The sequence below is a fragment of the Cupressus sempervirens genome, chromosome 1, assembly GCF_028749045.1.
Source record: "Cupressus sempervirens isolate cs-2001-9-10 chromosome 1, ASM2874904v1, whole genome shotgun sequence".
NCBI classification, from domain to species: domain Eukaryota; kingdom Viridiplantae; phylum Streptophyta; class Pinopsida; order Cupressales; family Cupressaceae; genus Cupressus; species Cupressus sempervirens.
Window position 1 is genome coordinate 220398721 of NC_143118.1, and position 22702 is coordinate 220421422.

Genomic DNA, 22702 nt, shown 5'->3' on the forward strand with positions numbered 1-22702 from the left:
GCACGCGAAATTCTTTATCCCACTTAAGGTATGCCAAGATCAGAATTCCTATCAATCTGGTCTTCAATTCCCTAGAAGAAGTCTCTTGCTCTGTACCCCAAACATAGGGTTCTCCTTTTCTTGTCAGCTTGTCAAGGGGGAAGGAAACTTGTGTAATAGCCCCTCTAATAAAGAAATAATACTAAATCATAATTGATATCCTTGTAATGTAATTGCTGATTGATTGCGAAATAAATAAACTAAATATATATACATTATAATTGTCAAGACAAGTTCTACTTTGATATAAATAATTAGACCTAAAATAAATAGCTAATTCATATTATGATCAATAAGCAAATTGAATTACCATTTCTATATCCTAAAACATTAAGTATAATTAAATAAATATAAATTAACAAATAAATTTTATTGATTAAATTAATAACTAAATAATAAAACAACGCTAATCTTGATCTATAAATTATTAAATATAAACAAGTAATAATAATATAAAAAGTCATTTTTAGTGGCGGCATTGTGAGAAATCACAAAATTATGAAGCGGTAGACATAGTTTAAAAGGTGTGACCTTAGTAAGTGGAGGGTCTGCCCTATTTAAAGGGGTCGAAATAAAGAAATAGACATAGCCATCCAAAAACATCAGCAATACCTAATTAGAGTGACCCATCTTGCATTGAATATATAGTAGAAATATAATTAGAAAAAGGCCAAAGATTTCTCAAAGGAGAACTTAATAATGTACATTCACGTGAAGATACTTTGACTTAAGTAATCATTTAAGGAATATGGAAAGAAGCAGTAAATAAATAAAGTTGAAATATATATATTAAAGCCATTTTTGGAAATAAAAGGGGCAAGATATAAAATTAAGTATAAGACAATAAGATTTTTGTACAAATTAAAGAGGGAGCTATGAGAGTGGGATTATAAGGTATGGTAAAGATATGAACTTTTTTGTAATTAAATTATGATATGCTATTTTTTCTTTAATATATGTTGAAAGTAATATATTAATCTATTTTAGAATAAAGGAATATATATATGAAAATTCTCATCAATTTAAAATAATAGATAGTTAGATAGGATATAATGTAAACTAAATAGATATAATAATAAAGAGAATAGATCATTCCAAAATGTAGGGAATGATACTAAAATTTAAATTAGAAAATATAGATAATTCTAAGATCTAGGGAATGATGCAAATTGTAGGGGATTTGAGAAACAAATCTAGCAAACCTTAAAGATTCCTCTTCAATGAGATGGCTAAATGATTGATAGTCGTTCTGAGGAACATAGGTGGTCTTCACAGAGGATTATGAAGTCCAACTTGAAAGGTAGTTTCAAGGAGGAAGGCTGAATAATGGAAGGCCGTTTCTCAGAACACAAGGGATCCTCCTAGAGGGTTAGGAAGCCTGATTGAAGGAACTCTTGAGAATGTGTAGAAATAATTTTGTTCCTAGTTGCTAATTGTTAGAATTGAATTTAATAGTTTATGTTGCAAATAATCTCTATAGGTCAAACTTGAGGGGACATACAACTTCGGCAAAATTCTTTATGAATTGTCTATAATAGCCGATGTGTCCTAGGAAGGACTTAACTTTGCTGACATCAGTGAAGGCCTCCATCTCGACTATCATGGGTACCTTGTCTGGATCGGTTTTAGTCTCGTCTTGCACACAAGGTGCTCCAAAAGCTTGCCCTAAGGGACCATGAATTTGCACTTCTTTGGGTGAAGTGCTGACTTGGCTCATCGACACCTTTCCATACACTCTCCTAGTGCTGCTAAGTGTGTGTCTTACCTGCTGAAAATTTACCGATCGTCTAGGAATGCTTGAAAGTTCCCCACGGCTATTTTATCAAAGATGCAGAGAATTCTTCTCTAGAAGGTTGTTGACGCATTGCATAATCCGAAGGGCATCCAGTTATAGGCGTAGACTTCGTCCTCTACCACAAACATGGTTTTCAACTTATCTTCATCTGCAATTGATATCAGGTTATAACTAGAGAAATCGTATAGGAATGAATACATTTTGTGCTTGGTAACCTCTTCCAGTATTGTGTCTGTGAATGGGATAGGGAAGGGATCCTTCATGGTGATGATGTTCAAGCATCAAAATTCAACGCAAATTCAGATCTAATTTGCCTCCTCTAATGATATTACAATGGGTGAGATCCATTCACTTGTCAGAACTTGAAATATGATCCTTGCCTCGAGCATGCATTGGATCAATTCATCGACTTTGGCGGCATAATTTTTATTCATTTTGTACGGTCTATCCCGCACGGGTGCGGCTCCAGGTACTAGAGGTATGTGCTATACGCACATCTCTGATGGCACCCCCTTGAGGTCCTTATAAGTGTAGACAAACACATCCTTATATTCCATGAAGATCTTGAATGCTGTCGCCTTCAACATAGGATCCCAATCATTGCCAACCGATATGTTGCATGGGTTCTCATCGTCTCCAAGGTTAGTAACTCGTACAGATGGCTCTTTGTACTTGATTGGCCTTTTAGCATCAAATTGTGAGCTGGACTTTCATTTACACCAACTTTGCCTTCTTTGTATTCCCTGAACTCTTGTGGGAATACATCCTTCTTTGCACCTTGGTCTAATTCCTCTCCTCCTGACATATAGCTATGGAAAAGCTTGCAGTCCTCCATCTTCCAATGGAACACTCCATTCATCGAACCTACATCATCCTCTGAGCATTCTTCCAATTCTAGCACGCCTTCCTCGTTGGGTTCCATTTGATCTCTCCCTTCATCTATTCTACCATGTTCTCCATCCGACTTGGACTCCGAAGACAAGGCAATCTTCTTTCTCACCATCTATATAGGGAGGTCGATCACAAACTTCCTTTTGCTACTTTCCATTGAGAGGGTATTTTTCTTCTAGTTCTGGTGTACCCTCGCTGTCACTAGTCATTGTCTACTAAGAATGCCATCATACCCTTCTTCAGCAGTATCACTACAAAGTCTAGCACAAACGGCTGCGTTGCGATGGTTACTTGTTGAACCATAAGCGTCTCGAGGGGTTTGATGTCCTGTTGGTCTTCACCTAGAAAGTTGAAGGTGGGTGGCCACAGGGTAGGCTTCCCATGCCTTTTCCATGCTTCCTCCGGCAAGACATTTACCCTTGATCCATTGTCAACTATGGTATCCATCAAAATGGTTCCTAGGATGCCCATTTCGACTACAGTCAGGTGTTGACCATTGTTTACTGCCAGTAACATGGAGTCCATTGTCAATCCTCCTGAAACGAATGTTTGTTATACGGTACTGGTTTGAGAAGTGGTGCTCGATTGTGCGTTGTAGGTATTTAATAGTGTCGTCTTTAGTTGAGGCATAGTTTGGAGAAGGTCTTGGATTCTAGCTAGCACCTTTGTTGTAACATCTGTCGCTGTATGTTTTTTTCGGCCTTTGTACTCCCAAAGGTACTTTTTGCCACGTGTATCCTTCCTTACCTTCATGGCCATTTCTCTCTCTTCTTTGGCTTCACGTACCCTCTGTTTCTCCGTACAGGGATTAGGATACACTACTTGTTTCTGCTAGTTTTAGGCGACGATGAGTACCTTCTCTTCAATTTTGAGTAAGTTTACACGAGGCTTCGGACAGTTTGCATCTTCATGGTCTCCGAGACAACACCTTCGACACAACTTTTGAGGTGTGTTGCTCTTTGTACTATCTTGGGCGAAGTGGCCCCACTGGTTGCACGCCCGACACTGAATCATTAACTTTCCCTTTGAATCATACTTTACTCAGCTTCTATTTTCATAACGTCCTTGCCCCTTAGTGTCGATTGTTACGAAACCCGCTAGATGATGCATTATTATTTGTTTGTTGGTAGTTCCAGAGGTAGACGGTTGCTCCTGTGTGAAGAGTATCTATTGGCTCCTAGTCTTCAAGTTGTACGGGCATTCCTTAGTGGAATGGCCCATAACTTGGCCGATATCACACAATGATTTCTTCGGACACAACCCCTTTGCGTGGCCATTCACCTTGCACTTGGACCACCACATCTCTCCTTCGTCACTCTATCCTGCACCTCCCTTCATTGTTTTAAACTCGCGTATCATACGTTCCATGCCTTTCTAAAAGGATTGTACCTTCTTGTTGGATTTATCTTCATGGTCACTATAGCTTTCCTCCCCTGATGATTCATCTTTATGGTCACTATTGCTATCCTCTCCCGATGATTCATCACTTTTGGCGGACTTTCTTTTCTTCTTCCATGTCTGAGTACCAATCCACCACAACTCGTTGAAGGGTTGTAGGGAATTGCTGGATGCACTCATCTTTATCTGTTACTCCATTTTCCATCTAGATATTTTCACATGTATGGTAATGTCTGATGAGATCGTCCTTCCCGCCTTTTCTTCAATTTGTCCCTTGGCTGGGTTGCCATTCTCCCAAGTAACCATTTGAGCCTTTGATTATATGCGCATATAGTCTCCTTCCTTTTCTTCGAGTTGTTAATTTCTTGTACTACTTTATTATTGTTTTGAAGCAATTTGAATTCTGCTTGGAACTCCTTCCGTCAATTGTCCCATGAACTCACCTTTGCCTTGTCCATACCAATCCACCGCAACTTCTTGAAGGGTCACAGGGAATTGCTGGACGCACTCATCTTTATCTGTTACTCCATTTGTCATCCAGATAGTTTCACATGTACGATAATGTTTGATGAGATCCTCCTTCCTGGCGCTAGCGAATTTTGGCAATTTCTATTTTTGGGACATGTTTTCTCTGGTCGTCTGTCGTAGATTGATTGGTTGTGTCCCCGAACTAGTAGGGTTAGGTCTTGGCAGATTTCCTTGATCACCATGCAGTGTCACTTCGACACTCCTTGCCTCGATGTCCTCTCTTGCCTCTTCTCTCCCTTTGTCTGAGGCTTCCCTTACTTCATTCCTATGTCGGTTTTCTTCTTCGGTTTGTAGGGTGCGAGATAGATTTATAAATTGTTCTCGTGTCTCCTCAATCAATGCAACCTCTGCCGTGTCTCCTCAAGCAACTCCTTGCTACTTCTTACTCGCCGATGCTCTGTGATCCGTAATGTTCCCCTTCAGTTACTTCACCTCCCGTGGCACCCACTTTGTCACCCTCCGTGACACCTCTGTGGTCCCCTTTGGACAACCCTTCAATTGGTTGTCTGTCGGCGAGTTGTCTTAACCTCCGTCTCTATTCGGCTTGTTGTGCGAGAATTAAAGTTTGTGTGTGGTTTGCAGAGCATTTGGTTGTTCCTTTCTATTTCTATCTTTGTTTAACAAGTTGGGCATCAATTCAAACAAAACATCATAATGAAACATAACACTTTTTGTTAGTATATTTCTTAGTACAACATTGGTCAACTCTACAACCTTGTCATTACAGATTTATATGTGTCCTTTTATTCTTCTTTCCCACAACTTAAAGTTCATGGGTTGGTCCTTCATTGGGTCCCATCACGTTATTTCTCCTCTCAATAGTTGTTTTCAAAAAAGTTTTGCAAGATCCATTGGCAACGTTTTTCCCGCTTAGATTCCTCTCTTCGTCTCATCTGCGCGATGGATGCTTGCATGAGTAGATGGGGAAGGTGATGCAACGGCCTGATTGTCGCTGGGCTCACGTTCAAGGCGTTCCAACACAGTGTCTTCGGCAACTTCAAAACATATGGCCTCCTTCGTACAAATTTCTCGACAGCTGCCCAAAACAAAATGTGAAAGTTCTTCATTGGAGCATGTTCGCCGTCAAAAAGTTTAGTCACTCCTTGTTCATTGGTTGTGATATTTTCATGAATAGGTATTCCCATCTAGCTGTCGTATTCTATTCCCTTCGTTGCTCCCTAGATTCAATTGGTAACGGCGACAAATATTTACTTTCACGAATAAATTGGTTTATTGCATAGTATGAAAATAATGAAGCATAACACATAGATAAGATAATACAATGTTTCAGAAAACCAAGCTGCTCATTTCATTAATATTCACTCAAGTACATCATATGCCAATGCTCTCAAGAGTACCGATGATATCTATTCCCATTCAAGAGAATGTACGTATAGTATCCAAAGTGTCGTCACTCAACCGTCGCATTTTAACTTCCTTCGGTAATGGACACTACTTAACACAATCAAATATTAACTATTCCCGAATACTTTACAATTATTACCGACAACACTTGTTTGTAAATAAATAGGACTTGTTGAATGATAGCGTTCAAAGGTGCTTGATACAAGGATTGTGACAATAGTGGTATGTGAGTAAGTTGTTTTGGAATTGATAACAATAGGCTTTGAAGGTCTAAATTAATCAAGTTGTGAATATGAATTTGTTATAGGTGGAATTGTATACTATATTTGCCTTCAAGTAGGAGAAGGATAAATGGATTGGTGAACCTATCATACATTGATTCTATGGTTCTATGTTTAATAAATGTTATTATGTGATTCCTAATTACTGAATGGATCAGTTAGAGCCTATTTATTGATTGTTGAAATAAGATGAATTTGCCTCTAAGATGATGAAAAGATGTTTGGATCAGCAGGACCCTGAGAAGTTTCTTGAGTAGAAGGGTGTCTCTACATCAAATTGGTATTAGAGCTAGAAGCCCTTGAGAGTGTGAGGATTCCACACCAGGACCTAGTCTATGATTTATTCATTTTATTTTTGTTAACGAGTTTTTGGTTACAAGGTACATGTCCACTAGCAGCAATGGGCAGACATTGAGGTTTTTCAAAAAGGGCCATAGGAGATGGTCCAGGTGGTCACCAAAAATCCTGGGGTGAGAGGTGAGAACGAACCTCTAGGTGAGGCCTAAGGAAGCAGCATTGGAGAGTGGACTTGAGATAGGTGAAGCACCTTGAAGGGCAGCCAGTATGATCTCTATTGATAGGAGTCTAGATTGAAGACATGATGGAAGTAGAGACATCCAAGAGGAAAAAAGACAAGAAGCAGAGGCAAAGTGCAGCGATAAAGATGAAGAGCAAAGTTCAAGATGGTGATTTCTGTCAATTTGCCAAGGGACTTGGAAAATTTTGCTGGTTGGGAGTAAGGTGCAGTAGCACCCAATTCCAGGAGGTTTCAGGAGAACAAAGGATATTGACAAGATCAAACCATTGCTATTTGGGTCATTCCAATCTATTTCAAGTTTATGTAAGACTACATAAGCCAATTGTACCAAGTTGTTCAAAATGTCTATTAAGGTCCTAATATGGTCAAAACTTGTAAATGTAATGATGAGGTGGTGATTGTGATGAAAAAGGTCACGGCATGTCTATTTGTCAGAGTTTGGACAGTTCATCATAGTTATTACAGTCTAAAGTTCAATGTTGTCTAGGAAATGTAAAAGTTGCAACCTTGCAACTTTTCGAAGTTGCAATGTTGCAACAAAGTTGCACAATGAGAAGTTGATAGTCATAAGTAATTGAACAGTTACAAACTGTCAAGAGGTCTCATAAAAGACTGTAATGGTCAAATGGGGGCAAGGTATTCAATCTGGAGGTGTGCATAGATGCAAAACAGAGACACCTCTGGTTGACAATTAAGGGTTCCTGCAGGAATATGGAATGTCAGTCATGTAAGTGGAGAATACCTCATTTTGAGAGTTTGGAAGGACAGAGAAGGAAGGTTGGATCACTTCCAACACTAATATAATGTATTCATACAGATTTTAGTGAAGAGTTTTGTGTTTTAGTGTAGTTTGCTAACTGTTTTAATGGCACTGTCATGTGCATTCACTGTTGTTGAGTACTTTTCGATTTACAAATGGATTGAAAGGGTTATGAAACCTACCTGAAAGTGTAAAGTGATGGGCTATTTCTTATTTGAATCAAATGAGAGAAGTGGCCCTGAATTATTTTGAGATATTGAATGAATTCTCTCAAAATTGGTTACTGACCCTCATTTACAGAGCCATGTGTAAGGGTTTGACATTTCCTTGAATTCTAACACTGTAAAAAATATGATGCCCTAGCGGGCAAAACCAATAAGAATCCTGTGTATTGGACAGTAACCTGTGGTGCTCTCTTTGAGAATGCATTCTTATGGAGTTGAAATTGTGATTAATGAATAAAAAATGATAAAAACAATTCAAAGGGACCTGGGAAGTAGGTATCAAGGGTTGATTCATAAATTAGTAAAAATCTGATGACACGTGAGGAAATAAACTGTCATAGACAAGGACAACCTGTAACTATGCTTAGCAATGGTCAGAATGGTATTAATTGCTTAAAATGACAAGGATTCCTGTGGTTGATATTATTAAAGGTGTGAGAAAGGATTGATAGTAGACAACACAAATAAATGTTGTAGGTAAAGTCAGAGATAGGGCTATTTTCTGCTGATCAGGTCTAACAAGTTGCACTGTGGACACATTAATAGAAGATGGATATTGCTAAACAGGGTACTTAGGAAGAGTTGAAGACTAATGTCTTTTGATTGCAGGAATAAGGCCAATAGGTGCATTGGGAATGCCAGGTCTAGTAGTCCTTGAAATTGGACCTAAGGGTAATGTAAATGGGTGGAGAAATATGTAGGTTGGTGCTGCTTTGTTAGATAAGACTAATGATTGTGTGGGTAGAATTCTTGGGCAAGACTGATACTTGTCGATTCTTGGTAATTAACTGATGGTTGTTCGCAAATAAACATGACCTATTGAATGATGGATTTCAAAGGTGTTTGATACAAGGATTGTGAGTTGTGACAGCAGTGGTATGTGAGTCAGTTGTTTTGGAATTGATAACAATAGGCTTTGAAGGTCTAAATCAATCAAGTTGTGAATATGAACTTGTAATAGGTGGAATTGTATACTATAGTTGCCTTCAAGTTGGAGAAGTATAAATGGATTGGTGAACCTATCATATATTGATTCTATGGTTCTATGTTTAAGAAATGTTGTTATGTGATTAATAATTACCATCTGGATCAGTTAGAGCCTATTTATTGATTGTTGAAATAAGATGGAATTTGCCTCTAAGATGATGAAAAGTTGTTTGGATGAGCAAGATCCAAAGAAGTTTCTTGAGTTAAAGGGTGTCTCTACATCAGCACCGATGCTCTTTGATGTACCATCTTTGTTCAAGTGAAGCACCAATTTCAGTTTTCACACAAACTAAAAAATGCATTGAAACCTAAAGCAATTTTTGACTGATTATTTGCAGCATGTTGAAAAAGACAACCAAAATATATCACACACGAAAAATGAAGATAGTGATTAACAATAGAGAAATAATCTTGAAAGGTTTCACATGTAGCATGCATGCTTGTGTTCTTAACCTCTGACTAAAGAAGGAACAAGTGAGGTATTTATCAATTGCTTAATGTAATATCCCCAATATAGAACATTGTACACAGAGGTTGAGTGAAGAGTATTCATAATCTAATACTTTGTTAGTACACACTAAATGCTACAATCTCATAGACGCTAATAGCAATGGTGACTTGAGTCTAAGGATGAACAACTTATATGGTTACTTGCCGACATAATGAGGGGCATGATTTTATGACAATAAGGTTTACTAGAAACCAACATTGGAGTTAAAGTCAAACAGCGAGCAAGGGAAGCTATGTATACTAATGCACACTCGTAAGGAGTACACCCTAAGCAATGATCATGAAAACAAGAAAACTCATCCACCCTGAGCAATGATTATGAAAACAAGACAACTCATCCAAGTATTTGTTCACAATAGCCACATTGACAACTTCATATACGTAGATGAGGGAAGTCAAATGAAAGATGCTAGCATTGTAGGAACAAATATATCATATATTGTTCATAATGTGGAGACGACTAATCTATGATTCTAGTAATGAATACATATAAGAATGTTATCAATATCTCAGTAAGACTAAGCAATTAGGCATAATTATGGAAAGTTGCAATATCATTAATTGAAGGAATGTGTTCAAGGAGTTCAAAAGAAGGGATGAGATGTGTATTTCCTCATGACCTGTCATCCCATAATCATGGATATAAGAAATCATTTGATTAATTCAAGTGATGATTATGATTTGGAGAATATATTATATTTTGTATCCTTTGAGGATTGCTCTATATTTGAGCATAATGCCCTGGACAACGATCAGTGCAAGCATATAAAGATCAGTTAAAGATAGCATCCCCATTGAAGGATATTAATATTGTGATTTCAAAAACCATGGTTGAGAAAAGGTGTGATATATCGTGTGTCAAAAGCTCCAACATTATTATTGCAGTTAAAGTCACCACTAAGAAAATAAAAAATACGTGATGCCTTTTTTACCAAAGGATTGTAAATAACTCGCATGATTTCCGCAAAAAAAGGCAACAATGTCGAAGGTAAAAAATATTAGAGTTTTTCGTATATTATTAACAAACACAGGGTTTTGAGAAAAAATGTGCGTGATAATTGTTGGCCATTTTTGCCTCCCATTCAGCCCATCATTGATAACCGATCTGAGAGATCTCCAATGGGTTGGATTCTTTGATGTGGGTTAACACGCTTTTTGGTTGGGTTAACATCTCGTGTTAACTTGGTCTCTTCATGAGCCAAGTCGGCTCAGTTCCTTCATTGACCGAGCCAATTCAGCTTGTTCATTGACTGAGTTGCCTTGATTTCCTTCATGTGCCAAGTTGCGGGTTAACATGTGTTTTTTGCCGGATTTAACATTTTGCATTAACCATTTTTGCCATTTCGGAGAATGACTTTGCTGCTCTTTCTGAAATAGCGAAATTCGCTATTTTGGAAGGCTTACCTTTTTGCTTCTGTGAAATTGTTGCTGATGTCTCTTCAATCGTGCATTCTGGAGTTGTGCCAACCAACAGATTTATGCCACGTGGCGGATCTTTATTGTTCTGGGCTATGAATCTTTGGATATTTTCCAGATGCATCTACGTTGTCCATTCTATTGAAGAAGATCTTGATCTACTATTGGGTTTTAATCACTTGTTGAGAAGAATTTTTGCAGCATTTGGGCCGTTTATTTCAACATGAAGAATCTACATTGATGACTCATCTTATTGGGGGCAAATCAGATTTATTCCACGCGGGTCAACTTTGTAGTTTTCGTAGTGGGTTAACATTGCGTGTTATCCCATCCCGCATTTTTTGACAGCGGTGCAGATTTATTTGTTGCGGCCATGACACGTTACAAGGATTGTTCTTTAATGCTGAACGACATTCTTTGGCCTTGTTTGCACAACATCTATGCATCTTCATACCTCATTAATGATTGTAATGATCAAATCTCATGGGATTTGATTTCTTACGGCTGGGTGCATTTGTTTTGCCCTTCCTGTCACTTCATTACAACGAGTTGATTCCAAGATCAGATTTTACTCTGATATTCATTTATTGCTGCTCTCTACAACTTGACTCCATCTTGTGGGGTTTGAACTTCAAGTTAGATCTGAGTTATGCCTGAACTTTATAAAGGCAAGTTGTAAATACTTTTTATGGGTTCTTCTCCGTTTGTATTTTGTAGCACCATTATGCTCTGCAATTTTTGCCTTTCATGAATAGAAAGCTTAGCTTCTACCTCATCTTGGTAGTCTGATATATTGTGCATTTTATGCCTTGTATGGATTATTTCTTGTTTATTCTTTCATGTTTGCATATCATGTGTAGCCTGCTATTGAATGTTGTCATGTGAATTTGTTTCCTTGCAACATTTCATTAGTTTTACCTTCATGTGAATTTTGAAAGAGTAGATTTGGGTCAAGATCTGTGTATTTAGGTGATGTATTCATGTTTTGTGCAGTTATAGATAGAGTTGTAATTGTTATTTCTATTTGGTGCATCACCCCCCTTTCCCTTTTTGCATTTTATTTCTGTTCTCTTTCTCCCTTTTCCTTAAAAGTGGTAGTGTAGGTGCATCTTGATAGTAAGGAAGCCAACCTTCTCTGGAGATTCAACCTCATAGCGCAAGTCCCACACTTGGAGGTTGTTTCCATGTTACACAAGGTCACCTGAGAAGTAGTCCCTCGGGCAAGGGTGCAGACTTTTGTGTCAACAATAATTAACAAGCATGAGGACCCTAGATGCAGTTTTCTGTAGATGCAAGTTTTGTTTGAGATAAATGACCTCCATACACATGCTTGAGACAAACACAACCTTCATACATCGGTATGAGACAAACACGACCTCTATATGTAGGCCTAAGAACAAACACAACCTCTATTCATTCTTCACTTGCCATAATCGTAGGGTTCTGTTCTTTTAAAATTTTTTCAAGTCTTCTACAATTCATGTATTGACAATGATAATTTTCTTTTGCATATTTAATATTTATAATGTAATTGTATAAGTTAAACTAATAAGTAATCGTTGTTATATTATGTTACATTTTGTTATATTATGTTATGTTATATACCGCCATAGGCTTTTAGGGGGGACTTGGTTTGAATAGTCTTTTTTTGCAATAAATAATAGGCAGCAGCACTGGTTGTTAATACATCTCGTTATTGAAGAAGAAGCACCCTACCATGGTTTACACACTCGGCGAGTTCTCACCGAGTGTCTGAGTACTCGCGGGTTTTGTTTAAAAGCGAGCAACTCGCGTGTTAACTCGCGCGCCAGTCATGGATGAAAACTCGCACTTAACTCGCGCCCAACTCGCAAGGAAAAACTGTAAAACTCGCCTAAAACGCGGCAACAAATATTTTCGTCGTTAGGAGCTGGAAAAAAACGGAAAAAGCGTGGGAAAGCTGCAGATTTTTTGTTGTTTCCTCTTTGCATAGTTTCCATTTTTTCCTTCATCCGAGTCTTTAAAAATCGTACTTGTAGAACAGAGAAAATATAAAGCAAGATTTGAGTGTTTTCTCATCACTAGAAATCAGGTTCGCATTTCTGCCTGTAGCGCGTTCTTATTTCTAACTTCTGTGTTCATATTTTTCCACCATTTTCAGCGTTCAGTTCAGCTTCTGCGTTTGATATTTGTTTGCCTTCTGTGTTTGCATGTGTGCGATCTTCAATGTTTAAAATGCTTCTGTGTTTGACGTTTGTTTGCCTTTTGCGTGCGTGTGATCGATATGAGTCAAAAGTTTAAAATTTAAATGTTTAAAATGGTAGATTTAAATGTTTAAACATTTTATAAATGTTTAAAATGTTAGATTTAAATGTTTAAACATTGTATAACTGTAAATGATTCAATATTAATACAGGCTCAAATATTTTAATATTTTAGTATTAAATTGTTATTGGTATAAAAATTAAAATGATGCATTTCGAAAGTATTAAATAATTTGATAATAAAACATTTAAATTACATCAAAATATAATTAAAATTTATTTATTTTACCCTATCTTGAATAGAATAACTATTTTTATTTATCTAGTATGTGACTAATTTTTATTTATATGTGAAAATTTTAATCTCGGAGTTGTATTAAATTATTAATTAATTTAATTTTTTTTTATTGAATATTTTAATATTGCTTAATATATTTAAAGTTAAATATATAGATATATAAGTGTTAAAATAATTATAATTTTAATTTCATTCCTTATTATTGTCTTTTTTTAAATTTTTAATATTGATGTAAATAGAAATTAATATTATTTATTATTTAAATCATTAAAATTGTAATGTGTACAAATTTAAAAATGTCTATAATGATTATATTAAATTTTAATCAATATAATTATTAATAATATCTATTATAAATTAATTACAATATATTTTATTATACTTTTTGTGACTATTAATAAACGTATTAGATTTAAATAAACTTTATGTTTTTGATAATCATTACAAAAAGTTTTATGAAGTAGGCATTCATATTAATGAATTGTTTGTAAATATAATAAATTTAGTGAAAACTATTTATAATTTTATAGTTTACCTCCATGCTTATATATTTTTCTTTTGGTTACTATTTATGTTGTAGGTTGCTTAATTATCACAATGGCATCTGGCTCTGCATCTACTCCGAACACGGCTAATGCTAGTCAATCTGTTGGAAGGAAACCCGCTGGAAGTCGTGACCCCACTTGGAAACATGGCATCATGGGACCGGTAGCAGGGACTGTTATTTGTACATGGTGCATGAAGAAGCATAGTGGAGGCATAAATCGCCTTAAATACCATCTTGCAGGCATTCCTTGTCGTGATGCAAAGCCATGTAAAAAGTGTCCTGAAGAGGTCCAATGAGAGATGATAGCCCTCCTTGCAGCACTAGATGAAAAGAAATTGGAGAGAGCAAGGCAACAAGCAGCCATACAAGAAGCCATTGCTCCCACTTTGTCACGTTCAACAATAACTGAGATGGATGTGCAACACATTGTTGGCTCTACTTGCGGTCCACGTATACGTGGTGAATCATCCTCCACCCCGTCAATCAAATTCAATTTTGTGCCTAGAAATGAGCCAGGGTCACAACCTTCATTGGAAGCAATTGGATGGAATAAGGAGGTACATAAGGAAGCAGAGAAGGCTTGTGCAAACTTTTGGTATTATAACAACATTCCCTTCAATGTGGCAAGGAGTCCATATTGGGAGAGTTTGGTGACAGCATTAACAATTGCAGGCAAAGGTTTTAAGGCCCCTAGCCCAAGAGATTTAAGTGGCAGGTTGCTCTAAATCAGGTTGCTCCAAGATGCTATTCTAGATTCAAAAGAAACTGCTCAAGTTGAAAAGAAGCAATGGCAAAAGTATGGATGCTCAATTCTTTCAGATGGTTGGACAGATGGAAGAAACCGCACTCTTATCAATTTTATAGTGGTTTCAAATGAAGTGATGGTTTTTCTTAAGTCAATTGATGCCTCTAACATTATAAAGAATGCAGAAAATTTGAGCTTAATGTTAGAGGAGGTTGTTTTAGAGGTAGGGATAGAAAATGTTGTCCAAGTTGTTACAGACAATGCAGCTGCATATGTGGCAGCTGGAAGGTTGCTTCAAGAGAGACATCCAACACTATTTTGGACCCCATGTGCAGCTCATTGCCTTGACCTTCTTTTGGAGGACATAGGCAAAATTGATTGGGTGAAACCAATTCTAGATGAAGCAAGAGATATAACAAAATATATATATAATCACCCATGGGTTCTTCAATTGATGAGAGAGCACACCAAGGGCAAAGAACTTGTGCGATCGGGAGCTACAAGGTTTGCAACAAATTTCCTAACATTGCAAAACATTACTAGTTTATTGACTCCCTTGAAGAAAATGTTTGTGAGTCAGCAATGGGTAGACTCAACTTACTCAAAGAAGGCTGATGGAGAAAAGATTGTAAAAATAATTTTTGATGGTGAATTTGCAAGTAGAGCATTAGAGATTGTGAAGGCAACTTCCACTTGATTTAATTTTCAAATTGAATCCTTCAATTTTACTTGTGAACTTTAGAAGCATTTTGTTTCATTGCAAGTTGTAATTTAAGTTTGTGTTTCTACTTTGTACTTTGTAGTTGACTGAGCCATTGGTGAGGGTCTTGCGCTTGGTGGACGGTGAGAAAAATGTGATGGGATATCTTTATGAGGCAATGGATAGGGCCAAAGAGGCCATCCAACACTACTACAGGGGGGATGCAAATAGATTTGCCCCTATTTGGGACATCATTGATCGAAGGTGGAATAATCAACTCCACCAACCCATTCATGCAGCAGGGTACTTTCTCAACCCCAAGTTCTACTTCTCTGAGTCTGGTAGCTTCACGGATGATAATGGGGAGGTTATGGAGGGTCTAATCACATGTATTGAGAGGATGACACCTATAAGTGCAACAAGAGACCTCATCCTTTTAGAGTTGCAGAACTATAAGGCAGCTAGGGGTCAATTATTTTCTTCCAAAATGTGTGTACGAGGAAGAGGGATCCAAACACCAAGTAAGAAAAAGTGAATTCCGATATATTTCAAGTTATGAATTTCAATTATTAATAGAAATCAGAATATTGTTTATTTACAAAAAAAACTGAATATCTTATTTGCAGGTTCTTGGTGGGAAGATTTTGGTGGAAACACTCCTAATTTGCAAAGGCTAGCACTCCAAATTTTGTCTCAACCTTGTAGTGCTTCTGGCTGTGAGAGAAACTGGAGTTTGTTTGATGCCATTCACACAAAGAAGCGTAATAAGTTAACACAAAAACGCCTGAATGATCTTGTTTTTGTGCAGTATAACCTTCGGCTTCGCACAAAAAAGGTGCAAGATCAGCCAGATGAACTCATTGATTTGGATGACATTGATCCCTACAATGATTGGACTGTGCAGGATAATGATCCCTCCTTATTTACAGAGGACGAGATTGCTGACATGGAGAGGCAGGCTATGGAGGATTTGCCTGCAGTAGAAGCAGGGGAGATTGGATTAGATGAGATCAATGTGGTGGAGGAGGAGCCAGTTCCACCTACTAGCATGGTGGAGCCACAAGCACAATCTACTACACCAAGCAGGGAGCCAGTTTCAAGCATTAGGACTCCGACTGTACCCTCTGTCTCCCATTATTTCTCTAGGGCGGGGAAGAGGAAGTTATGAAAACTTTTAATATCTAAGTGCCTAGATATGAAATTTATGATGGTGATTTTCAAATAAAACAATCATAAATTAATAATAGATATTATTTAGTAACTTAGTAGTAAGCTATTGTATTCATTTCCACTATCCAACTTCATATGATGATGTCATATTGTAATCAATGTGTTTTGAAGTTTGAACAATCAGATATTTGCAATGGGTACAATGTGAGAAATTGTGATATATTTGTGTATTTTTTATGAGATTCCTTTGTGTTTTCTAAACGTAAACCAATTGAAACCATTTGTAATGCTTGCAGAAATTGCAATTTTAAGGGAAAAACACTGGAAATCCCTCAGTGAACAACAAAGTTCAGGTCAGATGTACAACTGTAGGAATGTCCACAATTTATTTAGTTGTTTAGCAAGTAGTTGCTGGTTACAGACCTACATGTTTTCCAAACAACACTCTGAAGTTCTGAACTGTCCGAACTCGAAGTATGAAGGAATAAAAACATAAAAGCATGCAAAAATGTAGGTTGAAATTGCTGTGAAGGACTGTGGATGTGCTACAGCAGTGATAGAAATGTTTTTGTGTTGCTGCCCAGCTAGGTTTGAGATCGGGAAATGAATTAGGACAGTGCTGGAGGTCTGACAGTGAACACCTCTTTATGGTTTTTAAACTCATAGTCTCATTAGATATATTTTGTAATTGATTTTGAAAAATAGGAAATGTGTTTTATAAGAAGTAATAAAGCTTATTAAGTTGCCGAGTCTTTGCCGAGTTTTCACCAAGTTTTTGCCGAGTTTTTACCGAGTCAAAAAATTTGGGCTTGCCGAGTACTCTCCGAGTTCGAGTATGCGATCTATGCACCCTACTATTACTAATTGGGGGTGAGTGGAATATGAAGGGGTATAAGTCTATATTATTATTACATAATAAGTTTATATTTTGATATGTAAGGCTACAAATTATATATTTTCTTAAAAAGACACGTATCACTAAGACACACACACACACACACACATAAATATATATTAAAATATTCCACATATTACAATATTCCATATAAATTATTTATATTTAAAATATATATATATATATATATATATATATATATATATATATATATATATATATATATATATATATTATTCCACATATCTACAAATTTAGTGATGTGTCTTTTTAAGAATATTTTAGGAAATTATATATTTTCAAATGTTTAAAAAAAGTGTTAACTGATTGCCGATGTTATGTCAGAAACAACTTACTGCAATATTCAGAGCATGCATATAAAGTCTATATCAGAGACGACCTGCATATTTGTATATTATTAATTGTGAATAAGACAAAGCAAGGAAAACCAGGTACTGATATCCCTTTCAGTCATTTAGCTGTATATTAGAAATAACATATATTTGTTATCCTGATTGTTATGCAATCATTATTATTTGTATCAGCACATGCATTTGGGATTAAGCATCATTCAAATTGCTAATTATGAGCAATTGTTTGTGTGTTCATTAAATTACAAGTGGTGTCTCAGATTATAGAAAAAGGGACATTACACATCAAAAGCGGTTCCTTAATGCTGATGTTATGCAACTGTCATCACGATTATGCTGCTCTACTCATAGTCAAGGGAAGAATCTAAAACCATCGTTCGAAAAGGATAAATAAATTAATGAGCCACCAAGAATCGAAGTCTGAAACTGTCAGAGCATACAGACACCTGAAGCTGCCATTCACCAAGAATAATACCATATCGGCTCACTAAATTACCACGTCCAGCAGATGATATTCATTTCACTAAATAGTAGCAAGGATAAAATATAATTGCCACTAATTAAGAAAATTGCTGACTAGCTTTGACATTATGACAAAATATTCAACATATTCTTTTTCTGAAAACCATGAACAGTGAGAGTGATCTATGTTTCAAGCCTACATTGGTACTGTAAACTGAGAATAAATTCATTGTTTAATTGTCTAATGAACAAATAGATTAGCCTTTTGGTTCTTTGTTGTTGCAAACAAATAAACCAGAAACCTGTCTTTTAGTTAATGTTTTCTGCATTTGGATTTGGTTCCCAAATTGCTTTCAGATAAAGGAGATTAAGTACTTGTGTTGAGATGTCATTGCATTGTTGTATCATTTTTTCTTAGATAGTGCTAAAGCGAGGGCTTTCAACCAAGAGAATCATTTACTTTTTGACTAGTGCTGCTGCCTTATATTATCTTCTTTCTTTCCCAGGGAATGTGAAATATCGTGTCACAAAAGAGAGTCTGATGGATCGATTGCAAACTGATATGAGATCAGCGGTGCTTTCTATTCCTAAATGTTGCAGGTTGGGAATTTCTGAAAACTATTAGTACTAGTTGAATCTTGTCTAACTATGTATGCAAGCATGCATCTGATTGAAGTTTAGTAGTGGTTGATAAATTAATTTTGAAAGCCACAGTTTAATATTGTGCGCAAACAAAGTAAACTATTTGCTAGGGTTTTCCTCTGTTGCATTAATTTAATTTTAACAAACAATTTCAAATGTACTTCAATACTGTAACATCAAACACAAATACACTTGGATCTTTCAATTCAAATGAAACTAATACAAGAATTGGGACATGAACTAGCAAATGGGAAGCAAAAAGCTAGAAAATGCATCCTTGGAATTGACTGAAACCTAGATCTGATTGTGGGAATGAACTAGACAAGAAGATGGATGTTGGAAATTCTCAGCGATTTGGAATTAAATGATATGATATGATAGATTTTAATGACGTCATTGCTTTTAACAAGTCATGTCCACATGGACGTAACACCTCACAATGAATACCTGTGTTTTTCCTGAAGGAGTGCCTCTCCTATCCTGCGTGGTATAAATAAGGTAAGGCGATGGGAGTATAGACGTGCGAACATCAGAAAAAACAAAAATAACCAGTCAGTCATAGCCTAGCAATTGCTCTAGTGAGCTAAAAGACAAATGTATAACATCAAGGCTTCAAAGAAGACTTATTTCCTCAGCAATTAGGAGTTAGAGATCAGACCTACAACACAAAAAAATATTTCTTTCCCATCAGTAATTATGGAGAAAAAGCCAACATTCAATCAGCAATATTAATAAGCCATTCAGCTCACAAACCATAAAGGAGAACACAAGGCTTGGTCCAAACTATATGCACACTGTACATATCAAATACCAGATCCCTATCCAAACAGTGTTTGAGTTCTAGTCAGCGGTACCCTGGCATAAACAAGTTAGCAGGTCTTTGCATAAACAAGGGAGAATATATAGTGAAAAATGTTGGCTAAAAGTTTTATAAGTCATTGTAATGACAACTTACAAAGCTGGAACCTTAGGCAATGTTAAGTGAGATTTCTATTTCCTCTCAGCAATAGGGGAGGCTCCTGTCTTACCATAGGTGGCTCCAACAAGGACTTAACTGGAAATTGTACAATAGGGGGGCTCACACAATCTATTCCTCTGTTTTCAGGAGCAATTTAACAAACAACTTCCATATAAAACTAAAAGTTAAACAAAAAGTACCTGTTGCTACGATAATATTGATGGCTTGTGAGTTGACTTAAGAACAACACATAAGAAACCAATCTACTTTTAAATGTGTGAAATAGTCATAGAAACCAAAGTGTTCTGCATTTATCCTGAATGATGACTTGATAACCTGAGTAAATAGTAAGGCACAAAGTCCCTTACCTAATTCTCACTAATTTCTACGAAAGTTCTTAAAATAAAGCGCCAAGTCTTTCTGCCTTGAGTATTTGAAGCCACTGTCAACTATATCAATTTGCACTTTTGTAGGCCAAAGTCTCCAAAACTCAAATCAAATGCTCAAGTAATTATGAAAGTAAACCACTTAGTGAATCATAGATAGAATAATTCATGCAACATAAGAATATACAAATCATTCTCAAGCCAAGCCTCACAACACAAAGTTTGGGAAAACATGCTTGTTTATTATTCATTTAGAAATTTTGTAGAATGAAACACAAAGTCTTCACTTCACAAGAAATTTTTGTATATCCAATTCGCATAAACAAAAAAGATGAATATTACAATGAAGCCACTCATTTATACAGGCAAGGAGCATGATAAAATGATGGAGAAAGAAGGGAAAACCCTAACAAATTTGACTATTTTGCTAACTTTGACTTGTTCCAATTGCAAGTCCTCATTAACTTGACCTACAATTGGATTACATGTAATCACTTTACAGGTGAAAGTCTCTCTATAGGTACAACTTTCTTTCCAACTACATGTAATTTGTTAAGAAAACTATGGCTACCTAGAAAGCATGGGAAAATGGTTAAGTGCCTACGACACTTCTGGATCATCCTTCGAGGTTATCAATGAAGGCCCTAAGCCTGCTGATGAACTCATGCATGTTAGCCGACTGGATGGTTCCGGCGGTATTTTGTATTCTGTAGCCGACGGTCCGGCGATGTTTCTGTAGCCGACGGTCCGGCGGTGTTTCTGTAGCCGACGGTCCAGCGGTAAATAGTTTGTAACGGATAGAATAATTGTGGCCGACGGACTCCTTCGGGAAGGTTTGGCAGTAGTATTTATATCCCGTCTGGGATCATTGTAAATCATCATTCATCTACTATTGCGAATATAGGTGTTAGCCGACTGGATGGTTCCAGCGGTATTTTGTATTCTGTAGCCGACGGTCCGGCGGTAAATAGTTTGTAACGGATAGAATAATTGTGGCCGACGGACTCCTTCGGGAAGGTTTGGCAGTAGTATTTATATCCCGTCTGGGATCATTGTAAATCATCATTCATCTACTATTGCGAATATAATTCTGCTGTTCGTGTTCATTGTCTGTATGCGTTCATTTTCTTTACCTGTACGGTAAACATTTGGCGCCATTGCCTTATGAATCTGGAAGGTGGGAGGAATGAAGATTAATGCCAAATCAGCTTAACAAGGACTGGAATAAGGCGAAGGGAAAAGATGGAATCTGTATTGCGCAAGAGAATTTGATTCTGGCACAGCAAGCCGAACGCCGACGAAGATTTTAGAAGATTGCCGACGGAAACCGAAGTGCGGAGGAATTGTTGGAGGAGACTCAGTAGCGGGTGGAATTGGTGGAAGAAGCACGGGAGGAGTTCTTGAATTTGTGTTCGCCGAGGGAAGAAAATTCAGACGGGAGAGCATCAACTCGCACGGCTCGCAGTGCCGACGAAGCACGAGCGTGGAGTGACCTCTTCGTCCAGGATAGACTTCAGCGGGAAACAATTTCGGAGGATCCTCCGTCTTCACCAAGGGGTGCAGCTGTCGACACCTCTGGTGGGGGAGCGCAGACTGCCGGTGCGGGAGTTCAGACTGCAGGTGTGGGAGTGCCGACCGCCGGTGTGGGAGTGCAGACCACCGGTGTGGGAATCCAGATTGTCGGTGTGGGAGTGCCGACCATTGTAGGAGTGCAGACCTCCAGAGTTATGGCGGGATCCAAAGAAAAATTACCAAAATTTGAAGGCGATGGTACAGCCGACCCCCTCCGACATTGTAAGACATGTGAGACGATCTGGCGGGCAAATGGAATCACAGATGCCGACGAATGGGCTAGGCAATTTTCGGCAACCCTACGGGGTGTCGTGATTGATTGGTTTTTGGATATGGATCCGCAGAAGCTGGATACATGGGATAACATTAAAAAAGAGTTCTTGGCAGAATTTAAACTTTTGCGGGATGATAATGAAATTGTAGTGGAAATTTTCAATACAAGCAAGGGAAGCATGAAACTGTCCGTGTTTACGCCAGGAGATTGAAAGACTTAATAAACAAAATGGAAAGCAAGCCAGCGGACGGATTGCAGAAAAGGTTGTTTGTGGACGGCCTACGCTCGAAGTTGCGGAGGAAAATGAAAATTGTGCCACCGTCATCATATGCCGATGCTTATAACAGAGCACTAGACCTTGAAAGTGCGCAGAAGACAAAGAAGAAGAAAACCAGCTCCTCTGACTCTGATGACGACGAATCTGCTGGAGATGATAGCAGCAATGACGAAAGTAGTAACAAAAAGGTTCGTGCCTTACAGAAGGATATGGTTCGAATGATGAAGGAGTTTAAAAATATGCAAAAAGAGCCAAAAGGTAATGAATTATGGTGCACGGAATGTAAGACCGACGGGCATAATAAAGGATCATGTCTGAAGAACCAATTTTGTGACATCTGTCAGATCATGGGCCATTCGACAAAGGAGTGCCCCTTTAACATGAAGACGAGGATCTCCGCAAGTGTTTCTCACACAGGAGGCTTCCTCGT

General features: G+C 37.3%; 2 protein-coding genes across 2 annotated transcripts in view; both read left to right on the forward strand.

Moving 5' to 3' along the window:
* The window catches only part of LOC149576941 (putative uncharacterized protein YDL057W), a 280773-nt gene that overhangs the window by 189678 nt on the left and 68393 nt on the right, over positions 1–22702 (forward strand). Inside the window, exon 6 of the mRNA XM_089821098.1 lies at positions 18670–18763. Within this exon, the coding sequence (XP_089677224.1) occupies positions 18670–18763 (94 nt within the window). The remainder of the gene's footprint in view (positions 1–18669; positions 18764–22702) is intronic.
* Positions 14120–16433, forward strand: LOC149576944 (uncharacterized). The gene is made up of 4 exons (XM_089814976.1): positions 14120–14492; positions 14574–15247; positions 15369–15654; positions 15892–16433. The coding sequence occupies exons 1-4, from the start codon at positions 14120–14122 to the stop codon at positions 16431–16433; spliced, it is 1875 nt and encodes a 624-aa protein (XP_089671102.1).